Below are 14,342 nucleotides of genomic sequence, written 5' to 3'. Positions count from 1 at the left end.
CTTAGATTCCAATAGAACTGCGATTTGCAACATGGCCTACCACTACTCTTGGCAATGTGTGATTTTTCTTCATTATTTAATTTAAAACATTCATGGTATCATTGAGAGATGTGTTGCATGCGAGAAAGCTGCACATGATTTATATATGTCATTGCCTGTACCAATACAACCATGAGTTGATGTAAGTATGGATTTTATGTTTGGACAGCTAAGAACATCAAGAGGAAAAGATTCAAATATGGTAGTTGTTGATAAATTCTCCAAAATATCCCACTTCAGATAGGGAATGGAGAACAACTCACTAGCCAATTTCATTATTTGAGTCATTCTATTGTGAATGCATGTTAAATCGTCACTGTGGTATATATGAAGGAGACAATCTGAACGATAACAATAGAGATTCACGACTAAGTACTATGGCAGAAACCAAGGAAGTCGAAATTCCACCTGCGTTCTTCTTCTATATATTGGTATTATATGTCAAATTTAAATATTTATACTATTCAATTACTTGTTTATCCTGCAAAATATTGACTCATTAATAAAACATTTTAACTTTTACTTGGAAGTGATAGGAGCAAGGCTTATTTTATAGATGTAACTTAAATAAAAGAATTATATTAAGTATAAATTTTTTTAAATTTATACTAATAAAAAAAATGCTATATAATCGTAAGATGTAAGTTAAATGAAAGAGTTAAAGTAAAAATTTTTAAATTTTTATTAATATGAGAAAATTTTATTATATATATATTTTACTACGAGTAGCACAGGTCCAAATTTTCAGTTAAAATTGTGACATTAAATTGCAAATATTTAATCAATAGAGTTATCGTACCCTGATGCACTCTTTATTCTGTGATCGTATTTTTGCAATGAGACATTGATTCACCTTTTCTTGTTTTCTTTTCCTTCTCTTCAATCTTCACTATCATTATCTCTTCTTTCTTTTCTAGCATGGGATCCCATTGTGCCCCAAGCGGGACATCGTCTTCATGGTCTTCAATAGACCCCCAAGTCATCGTATCATTCAAGAGCAGATCATGTTCAATTAAACTCCAAAATCGACACGTGTACGGTGATAAAGCATAGGTCTGAAAGCACCAGATGCGATTGCTGGTACGCAATATTTACCTTCTTGCATAGAAAACCCTACCCTTGTTCCTCAAAGAGTGCAAAGTGCAATATTAAACTTGTAGGCCATTTTACAAAAGTAAGCGTGCAGAAACAAATAAATAATAACACAGAACTTGGAAAAGCAAAAGAGGAAAATCATTGAATATTCTTATTGTCTCAAACATCATTTTTTAGAATTTTAAAATCCTCCACCATAGATTCGTTAAACATTCTATTTTAGCTTCTGCATTATCCAAATATTAGTATTTTTCCTTGTAAAAAATATTTATAAAATTTTTAATATTTTATAATAAAAAAATTTTTTTATTGTTTAAAATTTTGTTAATATTTAATTTTTTATAGAGATTCAATTTTTAGTTTTTTACTTTTTTAAAATATTAGAGACTAAATATTAATAATATTTTTATAGAAAGTAATTATAAAATAATAATATTTATAACAAATAAAATATTATTTAAATAAATATTAAAGTAATTAAATAAAGTCATTTTCTATGTAAACTTTAGTCAATTTCAAACAGCTCTAGTCTCACAATTTCTCGTTAGATATCTTCACATAAAGAAAAATTATATACACAATTGCAATTTATTTTATACTTTAAACTCTCTACGAGCTATATTTGATAAAAATTGATTAATAACTTAATTATAAGTAAATAAAATAATTTTTAATTAAAACAATGTTTCGAAAATTGAATCGATGATCAAATCGAAAAGATATTAGTTCGGGATTCACTAATTTAACTATTATTAAATAGAAATAAAAATTAATAAAAACTTAACTTAAAATTTTTTTAAATTAATAAAAAATTAAATTATTTTATTTATTAAATTAGTTCATAAATATAAAATAATATTAAAAAATATGTTTCCGTATTTTTTAATTTTAATGTAATTATATTTATAATAATTTTTTAGTTAACCTTAAACTCATAAGTTTTGTTCAAAAAATCAAATAGTTTAAAAAATATATATAATAAATAATAGAATAGTTAAAATAATCAATAAATGAGAATTTTATTAAAATAGTTTTATAAGTTATAAGCTCGTACACTAGGTGTAAATCGTATATAAAAATATTACACGTTAATTAAATGAAATTGTTTATCAAATATTTACGTTTTAGTCAAACAAATTTATAACTTAATCAATTAATTAAACTATAAATCAACGAAAATTACGTACTCAACATACTCTTAACTAAAAAAAAGCTAAAAAATGTTAAAATAAAAATATTTGTACCTATTTAATGCAAAATTTTCAAATTAAATACTAACATATTATAACACTAAATAAATTTTATTAATCATGAAATCGATAATAAAAAAAAAATTGATATAGACTTTTTATATATAAAAACTATTTCATTAATGATACAACAGTTAACATTTAAAACTAATATTTCTTTTAAATATTTAAACTCAATTCTTAATAAAATTTTAAATATTATAGTCAATAATGCGATTTAAATACCTTTCACCTGCAATGAATATATTTAATTTTAGATCTCTGTGTGTAATCCAAGAAACTGTGTTAATCCTTCACTTAGCTCCTAAATTAAACTTTTAACATAATGATTACCGGTATTTAAAAGACAATAATAACGTGCCCAACTCATTAACGTGACACAGGTTAAGTAACAAAACTGAAATAGAAATAAATAAATAAATCTATATTGATATAAAGAGTGAGCGGTGCATGATTTGTTGCAATAATAAGATGAGAGTGCATGAGTGATGTGGAGAATCGAATCATAACCATTGAATTGAATTTTCGTTGTGTGAGAGTCACTGAGACCTTACTGCTTACACTCTCAGTCAACACTGTGTCAGCTTTCCCAGAAAAGAGAGCCTCTTTCTTTGAATTTCTCACACAACAATCTCTCTCTTTCTCTCACGCTTTGTGCTTTGCTAGTTCATGGAGTTTCTCAAGCTTTTCTCTCTCTACATTTCCATGTCCTTCTTCTTCTTCTTCTTCTTCTTTAGTACCTCCACAAAGTCACTGTCTACTTCTGCATCCACTTCCTCTGATGTTGAACTTCTCTTGGGAAAAATAAGAGCTTCACTGCAAGGTAACACTGACAACCTAGTTTTGTCTTCATGGAACTCCTCAACACCACTTTGTCAGTGGAGAGGTCTCAAATGGGTGTTCTCCAATGCCACTCCTCTCTCATGCACCGACTTGTCTTCACCTCAATGGACTAATCTTTCACTCTACAAAGACCCTTCTCTGCACCTTCTTTCTCTGCAGCTTCCTTCTGCTAATCTCTCTGGTTCACTCCCCAGAGAGCTTGGGGAGTTCCCTATGCTTCAAAGTCTTTATCTTAACATCAATTCATTGAAAGGAACCATTCCTCTTGAACTTGGTTATAGCACCTCTCTCTCTGACATTGATCTGGGTGATAATATGTTAAGTGGGGTTCTTCCCCCATCCATTTGGAACTTGTGTGAGAGGCTTGTTTCCCTTAGATTACATGGTAATTCACTATCTGGGTCTGTTTCAGAACCCGCATTGCCTAATTCATCTTGCAAGAATCTGCAGTTGCTTGATTTGGGTAGCAACAAGTTTTCTGGGAGTTTTCCTGAGTTCATTACAAAGTTTGGTGGGCTAAAAGAGCTTGACTTGGGGAACAACATGTTTATGGGTACAATTCCTCAAGGCTTAACTGAGTTAAGGCTTGAAAAATTGAATCTTTCCCACAATAACTTTAGTGGGGTTTTGCCTTTCTTTGGAGAATCCAAGTTTGGTGTGGATGCTTTTGAAGGGAATAGCCCTGGCTTGTGTGGACCACCTTTGGGAAGCTGTACTAGGAGCTCTACTCTGAGTTCTGGTGCTGTTGCTGGTATTGTTATTAGTCTTATGACAGGAGCTGTGGTTTTGGCTTCTTTGTTGATTGGGTATATGCAGAACAAGAAGAGGAAGGGATGTGGAGAGAGTGAAGATGAGTTGAATGATGAGGAGGAAGATGAGGAAAATGGTAGTAATGCTGTTGGTGGAGCTGGTGAAGGGAAGCTTATGTTGTTTCCTGGTGGTGACAATTTGACATTAGATGATGTGTTGAACGCAACTGGTCAAGTTTTGGAGAAGACATGTTATGGTACAGCTTATAAGGCAAAGCTTGCTGATGGAGGCACAATTGCTTTGAGGCTATTGAGAGAAGGCAGCTGCAAAGATAAGGCTTCATGCTTGTCAGTTATAAAGCAATTGGGAAAAATTCGCCATGAGAATTTGATTCCTTTGAGAGCTTTCTATCAGGGAAAGAGAGGGGAAAAGCTCCTTATTTATGAGTATTTGCCTCTCAGATCCCTTCATGATCTTTTACATGGTTAGTTTTCTACCTGATCCTCCCCTAATGCATTTCCTTTGTTTGTTTTTATATTTCAGTCATACTTGGATAGATGGCAATTCAATCTGCACCGTCACTTCACTTTCATTTAAATTATTGATCAAACTCTCTGTTATAAAACTGTACTGTGCTATTGTCTAGTTTGATTAAGCTTTCTTTAAACTGAAAGCTCCTATAAAATTTTAAACTATTTAAAAACTGGAGTCAAAGTGCTGAAGAATTTTGAGCCTAAGGAGAAAACAATTCTTCTTGCTGTTCAGATCCCTAATGAATCGTGATATCTCATATAAGAAGCTGAAGAGAAAACTGATGATCCAAAAGCAATAACTATGAACATTTATGAGTCCAATCAGTAAGGTCACTGTTGTGTCACAATTGAAGATTATTATCCTGTTGTAATGTGTTTAATTTTCTTGTAGATCAGACCAGAACTTAAATAACAATGGAAACCTAAACAAGTGAACTTGAACAGCTGTTTGGCTCTAACGAATTGAGAAGTAACACTGTTGCATGGCATTGACTATGTTGTGCTTTTCATTTTCCACAGAACCTAAAGCAGGAAAACCAGTGCTGAACTGGGCTAGGCGACACAAGATTGCATTGGGTATAGCGAGAGGACTTGCTTATCTTCACACAGGACTTGATGTTCCAGTTACACATGCAAATGTAAGATCCAAGAATGTGCTTGTGGATGACTTCTTTGTGGCGAGGCTCACTGATTTTGGCCTCGACAAGCTGATGATTCCATCCATAGCCGACGAAATGGTGGCACTTGCCAAGACCGATGGCTACAAGGCTCCAGAGCTGCAAAGAATGAAGAAATGCAACTCCAGGACCGATGTTTATGCATTTGGTATATTGCTTTTGGAAATCTTGATTGGAAAGAAACCCGGGAAGAATGGAAGGAGTGGCGAGTTTGTGGATTTGCCTTCAATGGTGAAGGTGGCAGTTTTGGAGGAGACAACAATGGAAGTATTTGATGTGGAACTGTTGAAAGGGATAAGAAGTCCTATGGAAGATGGGTTGGTGCAGGCACTGAAGCTTGCAATGGGGTGCTGTGCACCAGTGGCATCTGTTAGACCAAGCATGGATGAAGTTGTGAGGCAATTGGAGGAGAATAGACCAAGGAACAGGTCTGCATTATATAGTCCTACAGAAACAAGAAGTGGAAGTGTTACCCCATTTTGAACTTTGAATTCAAAATGTTTAATCAAACTATTGGGTCTTTTTTATTCCTAGGATTTTCACAAAGTTTTCCTGTGTAGATGCCACTACCTGGATGATGTGATCCTTTCCTGATGGTGGCTGTATTTGATTAAACTTGGTACATGATGCAATGCCATTAGTAATATCATGAGGGGTAATTAGTCTTAAGTATATGCACTCTTGATGGGCCTTCCTTTATTGAATTGAAAACACTAATTGATTAAGAATTGTTGCATATTGAATGTATCTTGTATTTGTGTCAATATGCCCTTCAGAAATGGGACCATTTAATTTTTGCCTAGCTATTCTGTATCATGTCAACCCTGGCCATTTTATTTTGCCCAGTTTCTTTTGCAAGCTTTCTTGCTTCTCCACAGAGCCTAAGTGCCTAACGATTTCTCCTTCAACTATTACTGTGATTATGTGATAGTTCTGCAAAATGCATGGAAAGCTGGTAGGCATGGAATTGAGGCAGGAACTAATCTGGTTCCTGTAAGTCAGAACTTCCCTTTTAATCTTTAAATTTTGATTTTTGATTTATTCTAGATATTATCTTCACATTTACTACAAATCATAGAATACCTTCTTCCTTGTTTTTCATCTTTCTCTTTTCTTTTCTTCCTTGATACTAGAATTCTGTGCCAAGACCAATAGCAAGGATTTCAGTAACTATTGTGGCTTTGAGCGTTACGCCTTTTTGTACTCAAGGCTTTCCTCTCTACTGCTTTCTTTATATTGGTAAGTCATGCATTTTATTTTTTCCATCAAATTAAAAGTCCACACTATTATTTGAAAGCTTTACATTACAAATTCTTCATAGGAAACATGTTGCCAGGCTCATGCATTATCGTGAAGGCACATTTTCTTTACTACTACTGCTGCGATATTGAGAGAGAGAGAAAGTTCATGCACAAATTGACAAATATAGGTTGAAATGTCAATTCCTTGATTCAATTGTGTCAAAATAAAGTTTGTCTAGTTTAATCATTTGGATCAAGGCTGTATCATACCCATCCACTAAGATGTGTATGTACATGTCATGTGGCTATTTTCCTGTTATCAAACTGCTCAGGTAGCTGTATCTATTTATTGGAAACAAAAGGATTTAAATTGGAACCAGTTGAATTCTTGTGCAGAAACTTGTGCAGCTTGCATGGTTCAATTCTAGCAACAGCTTCTTTCCTTGTAGGATTTGTATACATGTCCATCTTTATGTGTGTAATTGGGTATCATAGTCTTTGCCAGAATTATGGATTAAGACAAAAAATTATTGCAATTCCGTACATAAATGCCGAAACTAATTGTGCTGATTTTTGTGTTGATCTCCGTTGCTTAGTTTGTATTCGAAGAAAAATAAACTCCAATTATTTGAACATATATATTCCAAATCTAAAGCACTTTTCCAAGCTTTCAAGGTAAAACTTAAAATGTATGGATCCTATAGGACAGCAATATACAACTGAAATTTGTTTTTCTGGCTGAAATTTACAGATTTTCCATGAAATAAGTTAATTTGATTTTGTTAATTAGTGTCACTCAATCACCTCTAAAGGATTTACTTATTTCATTGAATGGAATTGCTATGGAATTTCCTGCATCTAAATATATCAGGTTCTGATCAACTTGAAAACCATGGGATGAGGAAGATTACGAGGAATTTTGAGGATTATGTCTAAGTGCTTGTGCATTTTGAGGAATTTGCTCTGTAATTCTTGGAAATTGTTGAAAGCTAATTAAATGGAGATTCGAATCGTGAATAAGAAATTCTATTTTAAAATCCTATTTTGTGAATATGAATCGAATCGTAAAGAAAAATTAAATACATTCATATATGGACATTTTATAATCAAATACTTCATTGTATAATTAATAAAATATAATATAATATAATTAATCAATTACAATGATATCAAAAGTTGTAACTATAAATCATATATATATATATATATATATATATATATACTTTCAAATCAGTTACAATGACAAAAAAAAAAAAAGATTGTGATTGCATAAATTAGTAATATATACTTTCAAAAAATAATAGTAACTAATAACAAGTTACTATTTTTTAGTTCTAGGCTCTAAACATATTCAATAGGTCTAAATTTCAAATGCATAATTTAGTCATTCTTTCCAAGATCAATATCACTTAGTTCATCCTCATTTTCTAATGGTAAAGGCTTTTCTTGTTCTTTTTTTTTCCCCTTTCTCTCCATCTTCAAATATTTCTTGATTCTCTTCAATTTGACTCTCATATTCAATTATAAATTTTTCTTTCTTATAGACCTTAGCATTTAAGTTTCTTGGCCTATAAAATAGAATAAAAGCATTAAGAATCAATTGGACCTATAATTATACTATTTTTTCATTAAACAAATACCTCTTCCTTTTCTTGCTTGAAGCTCCTTCATCAAAAGTGAAACACTCATGTATCCGAGAAGCATCAATTTGTAAGCAAGGGTCTTCTTTTCCAGTAATCCACTCATCGTCTGATTCAATATCAGACAAGCATATAAGATCATAAGTTTCTCCTTTCTCTTCTTTAGCCTTTTGTCTCATATCAAGTTGAATATTGTACTTGACAAAAACAAGTGCATTTAGTCTTTGTTGCTCCAAGCAATTTCTTCTCTTAGTATGCACTTGATCAAATGTACTCTAGTTTCTTTTACAACTTGTAGCACTACATGTGAGACTTAAAATTCTTATAGCTACTTTTGTTAGCTCTTTGAACTCTCCACCATAACTTTATCACTGAAGTCCTATTAAAACAAAAATAAAATGTATGTCATAAAAAGAACTTTAAAATATGAAAAAACCAATTTAAAACTGCTTCTTGTCTCTAGTATCTTTTGCCATGTTCATTCCAAAAAGTTCCTCAGCAGTCTTGAATTTTTCAAGTTGTTGATCAATAGAAAATCTTGTCTTTCTATTTGGAACCATTCTTTCAATAGTTTCATACAAGCCAAATAAAACCTCACTATCAAATTGAATTTTTTGTCATAGTGAAACCTAATTAAAGAAGACATAAGACATACAACCTAAGTTACCCAATCTTTAAAAAAGTGTAAAAGCATGAAAAGATTAATGATGACTTTATTTACCTAGATTGAGATAATAGGCAGTTGCATAAAGAGGCTTATGTAGCTGTAAATTTCACCTAGTATCAATAATCTTCTACACCTTTTTGTATTTTGACTCTTGATTTTGAAAGTTTTTAGCAATTTGCTCTTTAGCTCTATCCATTACTTCATAAATATATGGTATGACTGGTTTTTAATCACCATCTACACACCTTAATACTTTTACAAGAGGAATCACACACTTTAAGCAATACTAAATGGATTTCCTAAATCTAGAATCACTCAAAACTAAATTCATGACTTGCTTAGCTTCACTTTTACTAGCATAAGAACTTTTAGGCCATTCTTCTGAAGCAAGCATAGATCGAAGAGCATTCTTTTATTGTATAATGCAATTTAGTGTAAGATAAGAAGTTGCAAACCTTGTTACAACTGGTCTTGCTAATTCTCTTCCTTTAGAATGTTGTCTATATAAGTTAAGGAACCATGTATGCCTATATATGTAAGTTGTAATTTTCTTTGCATTTGAAATAATGTTAAAGAATACTGGAAGTTGTCCAATATCTTCAAGCACTAAATCTAAACAATGAGTTGCACAAGGAGACCAAAACAATTTTGTCCTCTTCTCCTCTAGCATTTTTCCAGCTACCACAAGGTTAGAAGCACAATTTGTCACAACTTGCGCGACATTATCCTCCCCAATTTCTTCTATCATGCCATCCAATAATTCAAACATTTGTTTGACATCCTTGATAACATTACTAGTATCAACCGATTTTAAGAAAATAGTCTCATTTGGACTGTTAATAAGAAAATTAGTAAAAGATCTTCCTTTTCCATTTGTCCATCCATCACACATTAAAGTGCAACCCCACTTCTCCTATTCACTCTTGTATTTCTCCAAAATTTCATGGATGCTATCAATTGCTTTTTTCAAAAAAGATACTCTCACTTCATGATAAGTAGGAGGTTTTAAACCTTTACCAAATTCTCTAACAAGCTTTCAACATTTGAATAAAATGAGGACTTTTTACCAAATTAAATGGTAAGGCATTAGCATATACGCATTTGCAAATTTCTTGAATGACAACATCTCTATCTTTGAATATTGTATTCATTGTTGTTTGCTTTAGAGCCTTTAATGTTCCTTCCTTTTCTTTGCTAACAAAAAAAATTCATTATTTCCTTTTAACCACTTGCATCTCAGGTAACAACTTCTTCAAAATACTCCAAGCTATTTTCACATTTTTTCTTTTCTTTCTCTTTCAATAGTTTGATGTCCTTTACCTCATCTGTAGCACTTGGACATATACTTACATTTTTCCTTGTTCCAGCTAAATGATGTTTCATCCTTGTAATTCCACCCCAATAAGTATGAGAACAATACTTGTATTTTACTAATAGCCTATGTGAGGGGACACTTTCACAATGTTTCCACGTGATATCACTCTCTTTTATTTTTTTGGTAGGACCTATTAGTCTCCAGCAAACAGCAAACAAAAATATTTAGAAAAAGACAAATATAAAATAAGAAGTAGGAATTGTTGAAGAGGTCCGGATAGAATGTGGGAATAAGTAATAACTTGAGGGACTGTAACAAATAAATGAAGGGACTATAAAAAATCTGAAGTGAAAAGCACTAAAATAAAAGAAAAGTAAAGAAGAGGAGAAGAGAACAGTGCAGAATAGAGAAACAAGGGTTTTTTTTTTCAATGTAATGTAATGAGTCTGTTAGGGATAGTTTCGCAAAGGCTTTAATAGGTGCGAACAACAATTTTCACAAAAAATAAAAAATAAATTTATTTTTTTAGGTTTTTAGTGAATTAGGTCATGTCGACTCGACTCGACCTGAATGGTGCATAACCCAATTCGTAAATGCATTACATCTCACCCTCATATATCAGATTCAGAATCAAATCTTACGATTTTGTCAATTCCAACAACGATTCAATCCCAAAACAATTCTGGCTCAATTGCAGATTCGTGATGTTTCGTAGGATTTGTATCGCAAGTATCGTGATACTAATAACACTGGTTAAAAGTTGCAAGATTATAACAAATTGTATCGATATATTCGTTGAAGAGCTTGCCATACTTGTATATCCATATTACGTATTCTAAGCCCTTCATAATATCTTTCATGAAGCGTTGATTGCAATATAATCATGTATTTTACTTGTTACCTATGTTCATTTTGTTATTATTTGCTTTTTTTTTGCTAAAATTTTGAACTTTACAATTCTGGCAAAAGATAAGCAAGGTATTTGAAGAAAAAGATTAGATTTCTTACATTTTTCTTGTCTTGTCTTCCATTAAAAATTGTGATAATCAGTACAACATAATTCAACATTTTGGTCAATAACGTAGTGCTTTTCTTTTGAGTCAAGTCTAAACAATGCCTTTTAATGGATAGCAGTTTTGGCAACCATGTGCTTGTCATACAAAGTTATTTCAAGGGAACTCGTACAAAGCAAAGTGTTTAACATCCTTCTTTTAATATATAAATAATTTGCATTTATAACTTATATTGTTAAAACCTGATTAGGGAAAATTTGATAAAAACTTGTATATTTGGAATAAATGGTATAATATGAAAATACGAATTAATAAACTTTACGAATTTACAATATTTCTCCTTAAAAGATTTCCACTGTCAATAAATAAAATACATAAGTGATTTTATTACATTAAATCAAATTTATCTAAACAGTTTCTTTCCCACAATCTCTGCCTAGTATGACCCTAGAATAGATCAACCATCTTTGTTTCTTCTCTTTCATTTCCTAAAAATAATCAGTAAGGGTGAATACTTCCCGCCCCACTAAGTTTCTTTTAATATAAATTAATTACCGGTAATTAGAGTTATAACCTAATATCCTATTCTAATTCATTATTGACAGGGTATAGTCCATATTTATATTCATCACATCCAAATAAATACAATCATACAATCATCCATCAAGGCACATACCACAATTCACTCATCATACATGCATTTCTATGTTGACATGTATGTTATTATACATGTGTCATATCATTTCAATTCATATGTCACAATACATATGTCCTAGTGATACCAGTCGATGTACTACAACACACGTATCATAACAACATAAATCGATATGCTACAATATATATATATATATATATATATATAATCATACATATTCTATATCATATCCCATCTATAACATTTTTCATCATAATTGCCCCTAGAATCCCTTGAGTATTTCTAGCATAGTTAGCTGCTGGTTGGCCACAACATCACGGATACATGTGTGCTGCCCCAGCTCCTTTTAGCAAAGGTATAGTCATGAGCTTCGTCTGGAGATGAGGGTGTGGCCTGTGAATGTTTATTTTCAATAATTTATTGTGCACCTTTTTTATTGTTAACATTCACCATCCTTATTTCTCCAAGATTTTTGAAATCTTCTCTTTAACTCTATACTCCCAGTGTATCGTTGTACTATCTATACTCATTATTTTTTTCATTATCAACATTTCTCATTTCCATTCTTTATATCAATTAGTATGTTATGATTCATGAGTCATAATTTATATAAATTCATGGATTACAATATATATGATAACACACCCTTTCAATGTGCTATAATTTATATCATAATCATTCCGTTTCAAGTTGCGTGAACTCATGCATTATAATCACGCCTCATATTCTTTCTCAATCATATTCTCATTTCTCATTCATACATCATATACTTTCACTTTCATTCAACATTTCTCATTATCAACATTTCTCATTTCCATTCTTTATATCAATTAGTATGTTATGATTCATGAGTCATAATTTATATGAATTCATGGATTATAATATATATGATAACACACCCTTTCAATGTGCTATAATTTATATCATAATCATTCCGTTTCAAGTTGCGTAAACTCATGCATTATAATCACACCTCATATTCTTTCTCAATCATATTCTCATTTCTCATTCATACATCATATACTTTCACTTTCATTCAACATTTCTCATTATCAACATTTCTTATTTCCATTCTTTATATCAATTAGTATGTTATGATTCATGAGTCATAATTTATATAAATTCATGGATTATAATATATATGATAACACACCCTTTCAATGTGCTATAATTTATATCATAATCATTCCGTTTCAAGTTGCGTGAACTCATACATTATAATCACGCCTCATATTCTTTCTCAATCATATTCTCATTTCTCATTCATACATCATATACTTTCACTTTCATTCAACACTTCATTCATTTCTATAATTTTACTTATATTGCATACATTTCAGTCATCACTTTATACATACATTTATTGCATCATACCAGTTCAACATATAAAGTGGTCATACAAAGTCATATCATGCAACCAATATAATACATCAAACTTATCACAGAGACTACCACACAATGTCACACCATATATGCAATACAATGCGCCGAAGGTTGGACACCTTCAAACTCAACCCAACTCGTACCATCTCAAGGTAGTCTCCTAACCTAGAGTTCATTATTGTATATCTTCTATTACTTAATCCATATACATTCTCTAAGAATCCGATTTCCTTTCTTTTAAAGAACTCAAAGTCTTTCTTTTACCCAAAATATCCTTTCATCATAAAATCATAGGTTTTTATTAAAATAGGTTATTAACATCCTCCTAGGGTCGTTAAATATGTATATACTCCCCTTACCTAGTAATAGTTCCTCCCAACTAGTTCTTTGAGTGATCTACGGAGAGATTCCACAGCATCCACGGAGAGATCTTCCAAAAGATAAGGTTTCATACGTATTTCGAGGTAGAGATCTTAACATGAGAAGAGAACTGAAGAAAAAGGATAAAATAAAGATCTGAGCTCTGAGAAACTTACTTAGATCCGAGAAGAATGGATGTTTGAGTTCAAATATGAAAGAGATTCAGAGTTATTGGAGGTTTTCTCTGAGAAATGAGAGGGAGAGAACGAAGAGGATGGAGAGGGATATGTGATTTGGATGGAAATGAAGATTTTAAGATGAGAGTTCTTTAAATATCTCTCAAACTCACGACTTTCTTGTTACAGGGAAAAATAAGAAGTTTTTTTCCTTTGCTATTTGTCATTCTAGCTACAGCGAGAGCTCATCGCTACAGTGAGAGGTAGCATTCTCGCTACAGCGAGAGATTCTAGCTACAGTAAGAAGGCTTTAGAATGTTCTATTTTCACCGTCTCATTCTTGCTACAGTGAGATTTGTCTCGCTACAGCGAGATATCCTATAGCTCACATCAATTAAACACTTCTAATTTCAAATAACATGCACAAATAACTAACATTAATTGCAAAAATAATAAATTACAAAATGAGGTGTTACAAAGTAGAAGTTCATTCCCCTTAATTGGGTTGAAATTTTTGTTTTTTCAAGAACTTAATGCATTTTCACCAAAACAAAAAAGCTGAAGGTATCTCAAATTTCAAATATGAAGATGGTTCTAAGCTTTAAAATTTAGTGCTATCTGCAATGGTTAATACAAGTAAATTGGTTTTTAATTGGTCACTATAGGACTTGTTTACTTTGCATAAGCATTCAGTAAAGATTAAGG

The 14,342-nt window shown here is 31.6% G+C and overlaps 1 protein-coding gene across 1 annotated transcript; it reads left to right on the top strand.

Moving 5' to 3' along the window:
• The first annotated feature begins 3,053 nt into the window (after window positions 1-3,053).
• On the top strand, window positions 3,054-5,670 carry LOC113862834 (putative kinase-like protein TMKL1). Its single transcript, XM_027496071.1, has 2 exons — window positions 3,054-4,461; window positions 5,030-5,670. The coding sequence occupies exons 1-2, from the start codon at window positions 3,054-3,056 to the stop codon at window positions 5,668-5,670; spliced, it is 2,049 nt and encodes a 682-aa protein (XP_027351872.1).
• Window positions 5,671-14,342: the final 8,672 nt, after the last annotated feature.

The sequence above is a fragment of the Abrus precatorius genome, unplaced genomic scaffold (assembly GCF_003935025.1).
Source record: "Abrus precatorius isolate BTA unplaced genomic scaffold, Abrus_2018 Scaffold3, whole genome shotgun sequence".
NCBI classification, from domain to species: domain Eukaryota; kingdom Viridiplantae; phylum Streptophyta; class Magnoliopsida; order Fabales; family Fabaceae; genus Abrus; species Abrus precatorius.
This window is presented reverse-complemented; position numbering and strand designations above follow the sequence as displayed.

Coding starts and splice junctions, on each gene's coding strand:
- LOC113862834 (XM_027496071.1), top strand. CDS start 3,054: ATGGAGTTTCTCAAGCTTTTCTCTCTCTACATTTCCATGTCCTTCTTC. Junction 4,462..5,029: donor CCTTCATGATCTTTTACATG/GTTAGTTTTCTA, acceptor CATTTTCCACAG/AACCTAAAGCAGGAAAACCA.